Source organism: Trypanosoma grayi, assembly GCF_000691245.1.
Source record: "Trypanosoma grayi strain ANR4 Tgr_8_V1, whole genome shotgun sequence".
Lineage (NCBI taxonomy): Eukaryota > Euglenozoa > Kinetoplastea > Trypanosomatida > Trypanosomatidae > Trypanosoma > Trypanosoma grayi.
The window spans coordinates 1-6,655 of record NW_008825627.1 but is presented as its reverse complement, the minus strand read 5'-3'; the positions used below and the strand labels follow the sequence as shown (position 1 = coordinate 6,655).

Below are 6,655 nucleotides of genomic sequence, written 5' to 3'. Positions count from 1 at the left end.
TATATATATATATATATATATTAGACGTATATGTTTGCGCCTCCGTATGCTTGTGCTACTTGGAGTATCTGTGAGGTTTACCTTTCATTCGTCTTTGTGCTCAGTGAATCATTGCCAGTGGGATTCCTGTATTATGGGCTGTTGATGTGCTACAGTTCCGCGAAATATTCCACGCACTTCTTTTCGTTCTTGCTCCAATTCTCGTTTTCTTTTTGGTTCTTTTTTTTTTTCTTCTCAAAATCCATAAATCCAAAATGCCTTTTTCAGGCGAGGAAGCAGATTGGTGGGCGGCATGTCCTTTTATCTTAATGACTTCTTGCCTGATCGTTTTGTTTCTGTTGTTGTTGTTGTTGTTGCGTTGATGCGTGATGCACGATGGTAGCACATCTCGCCCACTGCTCCTTTGTTGTGTTCCGCTGTTTGTTTTTCTCCTTCTCCTCCCTCGTCCTCTTTCAGAAGGAGAGAGAAAAGAGAGTGGGAAAGAGCGACACACCTACATGCACACAGGTCCACGCTTTTAAGAGTGCATCTGCGTTCTCCATCATCTCCTTGTTCGTACGGTGTGTGGGTGTAGTGCCGACCCCAACTCCGCCCCGCGGTGCAGCTGCGGTGTGGTGCAAGCAAGTAGTGCGAGCGGGACCGTATGCTGGCGACGGAGGGTGAGGTTGGGAAAATTTACGTTGTGGACGCCGCCACGTCGCGGCGGTACCGCGTGGCCGTGGCGCTGCAGCCTGGCAACCGCTGCATGACACGTGTGACCGCGCGGGATCTGCAGGGCGAGCTTGAGCGTCTGTGCGGCCTCACGGAGTTTTCGCTGCAGCTGGACGGGCTGCCGGTCGCGCCGGAGATGGTGTTGCCGGCGAGTGTCGTGCTGGTCGTGACACCTACTGGCGGGGCGTGCAGCGTGGCAGAGACGGCGCGGCACATCGTCAATCGGGAGTCGGACCTTGCGTATCATCAGGCGACGCCTGCTGCAGCGGCAGAAGTGCGGGCGAAAGAGGCGCTCTGCTGCGGCGACACACTCCCATCGACTCCTCCTACAAAGACGCATGTGGAACGCATTAACGACCACGTCGCTCCCGTCACGGGGGGAACGCTGCAGCCGGGGGAGGAGGCGGATTGTCGCCCTCTCACAAGTGCGGAGGTGCGTACGCTCACAGAGGTCAAGGCTGCATACGCACGGCTCCAGAGTGAGGTGCTCGCTGCCGCCGCGCGGCGGCAGCGGGAGCGAGAGCAGAAGCAGCAGCAGGACCAGCAACGTGCTTCCCAGCAGCTTGCACAGCTTCAGCAGCACCTGGGAGAGTGCCAAGCGAGCCTCCAAGGTGTGCGCGAGGAGCTTTCTGCTGCGCGTGAGGCTCACGCGCAAGTGGAGCAGCGCTTGTCGGACACAGGGAGGCAAGCTGACGCCGCAAGCACTAACGCCGCAGCTGCGACGCGTCGATTAGATACGGCCAAAGAGCGGATCATGCACCTGCTTGCCTCGCTACCGCGTCACACACATCAAATGCGTGGAACAACCGAAGATGACATCGATGACGAGACACTGGTGCAGCGGCTTATTTCTTCCTCGGCCCATCGTCAGCGATCTCTACTACGTCTCCAAGAGTTGGTTCATGAGAGAGCATGCGCCCAATCACAGCTGCAGCGTCTGGAGCAACAGCAGCGGCGCCTCCGGTATGATGTGGAGGAGCACAAAGGCGCTGTGCGGGTCGTGGTTCGCATGCGGCCACGCGTGGCCGAGGAGGCATCGTTGGGCCGCGAACTAATAGAGGAGGGTGACGTTGCTCTCGACGAGAAACATGGAACCATTACTGTGACGTCCCCCTCCACTGGGAAGCGTGCTTTTGAGTTCTTCTCTGCCTACGGGCCAGCGTCTGACAGCGGTGATGCATGCGCGGAGAGTGAGCGGCAACAGCAGTGTATCTTTGATGAGCAGGTGCAGCCCCTGCTAGAGCTGTGTGTGGCCGGGACTAATGCCACCATCTTAGCGTACGGTCCCACCGGCAGCGGAAAGACGTTCACGATTGTTGGCCGAGACGGCGTCTTGAGCGACACAGGCGACTGCGACAGCGACGGGCTGCTGCCACGCAGTGTTCGTTGGCTAACTAACAAACTACAGCAAGGTGAATGCTGGCGAATTCTCTCATTGCACTTGTCGGTGGTAGAGCTATACAACGACCGCATCTTTGACCTCTTGGCGACGCCCACGGAGGTGACGAAAAAGTGCCTTGATTGCCGAACGCACGCGACCACGTCGGAACCACCCTCGACTCGAGTAGCCATCACTGACTGGGCGTGTGCGGTGCGCGCCTTTAATCATGGAATGAATCTTCGAGAGACACACACGACCTTCCGCAATGCGGCATCAAGTCGAAGCCATCTGTTTGCTACATTTTGGATACAGTCAGAAGCTGCCATTGATGGCTGTCCGATCAACTCTAAGCTCATGTTCTGCGACTTGGCTGGGAGCGAGCGTGTGTCACAATCACTTGCCAGTGGGGAGCGGCTGAGGGAAGCGCAATACATCAACAAGAGCCTCTCCGCCATTGGCGATGTCCTGTGTGCCCTCACTTCAGCAAACGCGGGTGCTGCCCCACCCCACGTGCCGTATCGAAACAATAAGGTCACGCAGATGCTACAAGGCTCGATGGGCGGAGACGCAAAAACGCTACTTGTGGCCTGCATATCCCCTCATACGCCTCGGATAACGAAAATATCAGAAACACTGTCAACGCTGCAGTTTGCAAGCCGTGCGAAACGGGTCTACAACAAAATGCAGCCACCACAAGGCACCAATGCGATTCTAATGGATAATTTTGCATAGAATTTTTTTGTGTTGCGAGAACAATCGCTGTTTGTTGTTTGGAAATACCACTGCTGATTTTTTGTTCGTCAATCTGAAGAAAAGTGGTTGTTGCGGTTTCCGTGGTCTGCGGGTGTGGTGGGAGGTGACTTCCGTGACCAGGTAAACCTGCTCCACGGTTAATTTGGCAGCGAACCCTCCGTGAAATGACTTGTGGTCTTTAAGACTTTTATATGAGCAGTCTTGAAAAACTGTAACGGGCTATATTGCCTTGCTATCCTTACGGTTGCTGTGTAAAGCTACTCGCCAGATCTTTGCAGTGGTGTTACGTATGATGATTCTGTACAGGTTTTCGTGTGTGTTTGTGTGTTTTAATCTGCTATAACGGACTGGCTATTCATTGCATGAATAGTTTTTTTTACGCCCGGTTTTTTTTTTTCTGTTTCTCTCATTGTGGAGCTGCCACTTTGCATGCATTCTTTACTCATCTTTCCTTCTAGATGTAAGAAGCGAGGTATTCTCTTGCAGATGCACATGATTCTACATGCTGATGTGCCTACAGCAAGGGCCCTGTGTGAGGGCCATTCAAAACGAAGAAAGGTCACCCTCACAATCAAGTTTGGCACCGTCACGCTGACTATATGTGTTCGCCACTCTCTGGTAGGCCTCTAGGTGTGCCACATTGCGTCCTAGCACACTTCCGGTCGTCAATCACTAGAGAACCATATCCGCTGTGTGGGCGAACGCCTTCTGGTGGATGCAGAGCCCTGGCAGCTGGGCAGTAACAGTGGGCCCGGCGTCCTTCCCATGGTTGTGATTCCGCTACTGCTTGACCTACACGACTTCCAAGATGTGATGCGCAACATCAGCGTTCCGATCCGGCTGCTGGTGTTGGTGCAGAACGGCCGCGAGCCGCAGCTGTCTTCGTTCCTGGATGAGGTAGAGGGCGCGTACGGGTGGTCTGGGCGCCTCGTGGTGCGGCGCTGCCCGGAGAATATTGGGTACAGTGGCGCCGTNAGTTTTGGGCTGCGTCTGGCGATGTCGCTTCCCCGCGAGAAGATGCCTTTCGTGTTTGTAACGAACAGTGACGTGACGCTCTCCCCCGACCTGCTTCCGCGCCTGCTGCACGATGCGGCACGCATGGACGAGCTGGCGGCGGAGGTGGCCGATGAGACGAGTAGTTGCTGGCTTTTCTGCCAGCACTATTGGCTGCTGTGGGAAAAAAAAAAGAAACGCTACCCCGCGTGTGGTGAGGGCGCTGACCACGCCGCCCGGCTTCGCGCGCCTCTGGGTTGGAGCTGCACAGTTTCTGCTTGTACGGAGCGCTCGTGGACCGCGTTGAGGTTGAAACGCCGCACGGCATCAGGGAGTGCGTGTCCGGGATCGTGTTTGTGCGGTTGGTCATCTCTGCGGGGTCGACGGGAAATATGTGTATGTGCTGTTGAGGCGTCGCTGCACCAGCGTCTGAAGGATCCTGTTGCATTGCAGCTTTTCCCCGTGGACTTTTCAATGAAAGCCGATACAGACGTGATGGACGCGTTGCTGTGCACAGAGAATCTGTATTTCAGAGATTCTGTTTTTTGTGGTACAAGAAGACGGGTAAAGTGTGCAGGTTTAATGTAGTGGTTAATTTTCTCACTGGGGCCTGGTTCTGCTGCTGTACCCTGATAGTGTTCACTCTGCCTTGGGAGCGGTATGTAAATGTTCTCTTCCCTGAAGTATTGCGCTCGCTAAAGTGGTCTTGTGGAGGTTGTGGGGGCTGAGTCCTTTCGTACTTCTGTTTGGCCTGCTGGGTGCTTAATATTCTATGGAGTGGTGCAGGGGCTCTTGAAGGAAAGGTATAGGTTCCCAGTGCTCTGGGCAGGTTTCTTAACCGCATCCTGGTTTTATTTTTTGTTTTTATTTTTAATCGCCCATGCGTAGTGTTCTGTTGTGCTTTGCTATTCTGCATCACCGTATCGGCTGCGGGAGAGTGCGATGCTGCGCAAACGGCCGGGACGAGTATGGTTTTTGTATTCTCGCATTACTTCATGTGAAGTTTACCTCCTGCCTTGGCTTTGGATGTGGATTTTGTGTATTTGACTTCACTTTTTTCCTTTGTTTTGTTTGTTGTTGTTGTTGTTGTTATTGCCCTCAAGGGGAGTTTTTCTTCGTGGCAGTCATTGAGGATCCTATGTAGCCACATTGTCTATGAGCCTGATACGGAGTGTTCTGTGAGGCTTCACTTCCATGGTCTCCTTTCCAAGACGCTCTCTGAATCCAGTGAGACGTTTTTGTTGTTCTCTTCTATGGCGCCTCCTTCAGCGTCTGCCAAATGTGCAGATGACGTGTGATTTTTCTTCCCGATGAACGCGGCCTCTTCATTTATGCTTTGTTGTTTGTCTCTCTCTGTTTTTTCTTTCATTGGGCGTTGGCATATATGTTTACTGTATCCGTAGAACTAGGGAAATAGGTTTCGTTGTTTGCCTTTGTTCACAGAGGTATGTCGCTTATTCAGGAACTTCAGCAACGCCACATGCGCGGCTCACGCGATGCCCGCCAGTGGGTGGTATTGCTTCTTTTCTGTCTTTTCAGCAGCTCAAACGCTATTCAATGGATTACTTTTGCACCCATAGCCACTCCCGCCCGCGAGTTCTTTGGTATGAGCACAGATCAACTTAATTACTTGTCGTCTGTGTACATGATCATCTTTGCGGGGGGTGTTATTTTTACGTGCACCACATTTGAGCGGTGGGGCGTGCGGCGGGGAGTTTTGATTGGCTCCGGCCTCAACGCCCTCGGCTCCGTGTTGAAGGTGGCGCCTGGGCTATTCTATCCCTCCTTCACCACAATGATCATTCCACAGACAATCAACTCCATCGCGCAGCTATTCGTTCTGTCGACTCCGCCCCTAATCGCCGCGCACTATTTTCCACCGCACCGCCGTGCCTTCGCGACGGCGGTGGCGACCACATCCAACAGCCTTGGCAACGCCATTGCCCTATTCGTGCCTCCGTTCGTAGTGCAGACCGCTGACCGCCGCTCCTTTACGATACTCTTTGGCGTGGAGATGGCGTATTGCTGCTCGGTGTTCCTTGGCGTCATCTTTTTCCTGAAGCCGCCGCGGCATCCACCACGACGAGGGAGCCAAAACTACGATAGCGCCCAGTGTTCTGCCACTGAGCGCGGGGAGTCGCGTGTGGGCAGCAAGGGCGCCAGCGCATCTTCGCGAGGCCGGACGCGGCAGCCACACCAACACGAAGATCGGGCAAACGATTCGATTAGTGCCCAAGATGGCCGCCCGTCGTGGGAGCAAAACGAGCATATACGAGGTATGATTCACGTTGCTCACACTGGATACTTACTTTTGAAGTCAAGAGACTTCCTTTTCCTTTTCTTCGCTTTCAGCATCAGCATGGGAAGTGTCTGGACTTTTGCTTCGGTGCTCACACAGATACTTGAGCCATTTGGGGTGGAACAGGAGCTAGCGGGTGTCATGGGTGCAGTGAACATCGTAGCGGGAACTGGATGCGCCTACGCTGTAGGCGCATGGGTTGGTCAGAGCAGGCAGTACAAATTGACACTTCTTCTGTGCCTATTGTTTTCTGCCGCATGCTGTTCCGGACTTATTCTGACGATGGTATGGGCACCGCCGAATACGAAACTCATGAGCGGCGTGTGTAGTTTTGTGTACATACTGGCTGGACTTGGGCAGAACACGGCAATCCCGATCTGCTTCGAGTTCTCCATGGAGATAACACATCCTCTACCGGAGTCCGTACCTGGCGCACTTCTCATGGCTGGGGCAAATGTAGCGTCACTTATTCTGCTCTCCGTTTCCTCGGCTCTTCTTGGAGAAGGGCTAGCGACGCC

The 6,655-nt window shown here is 53.8% G+C and overlaps 4 protein-coding genes across 4 annotated transcripts in view; all 4 read left to right on the top strand.

Annotated features, from left to right (window-relative positions):
- The window catches only part of DQ04_00081030 (hypothetical protein), a gene marked incomplete at both ends in the record, with an annotated part of 3,537 nt that extends 3,463 nt beyond the window's left edge, over positions 1-74 (top strand). Inside the window, one exon of the mRNA XM_009308066.1 lies at positions 1-74. This exon is cut by the window's left edge and continues 3,463 nt beyond it. Within this exon, the coding sequence (XP_009306341.1) occupies positions 1-74 (74 nt within the window).
- A 569-nt stretch (positions 75-643) lies between these two features.
- Positions 644-2,824, top strand: DQ04_00081020 (kinesin-14; the record flags this gene model as incomplete). Its single annotated transcript, XM_009308065.1, has 1 exon — positions 644-2,824. The coding sequence occupies one exon, from the start codon at positions 644-646 to the stop codon at positions 2,822-2,824; it is 2,181 nt and encodes a 726-aa protein (XP_009306340.1).
- A 786-nt stretch (positions 2,825-3,610) lies between these two features.
- Positions 3,611-4,426, top strand: DQ04_00081010 (beta galactofuranosyl glycosyltransferase; the record flags this gene model as incomplete). The annotated part of the gene is made up of 1 exon (XM_009308064.1): positions 3,611-4,426. One exon carries the CDS (start codon positions 3,611-3,613, stop codon positions 4,424-4,426), a length of 816 nt encoding a protein of 271 aa, XP_009306339.1.
- An 859-nt stretch (positions 4,427-5,285) lies between these two features.
- DQ04_00081000 (putative MFS transporter) lies at positions 5,286-6,655 on the top strand (the record flags this gene model as incomplete). The annotated part of the gene is made up of 1 exon (XM_009308063.1): positions 5,286-6,655. A coding segment is annotated over one exon (1,370 nt), but the record flags the coding sequence as incomplete, so codon positions are not given.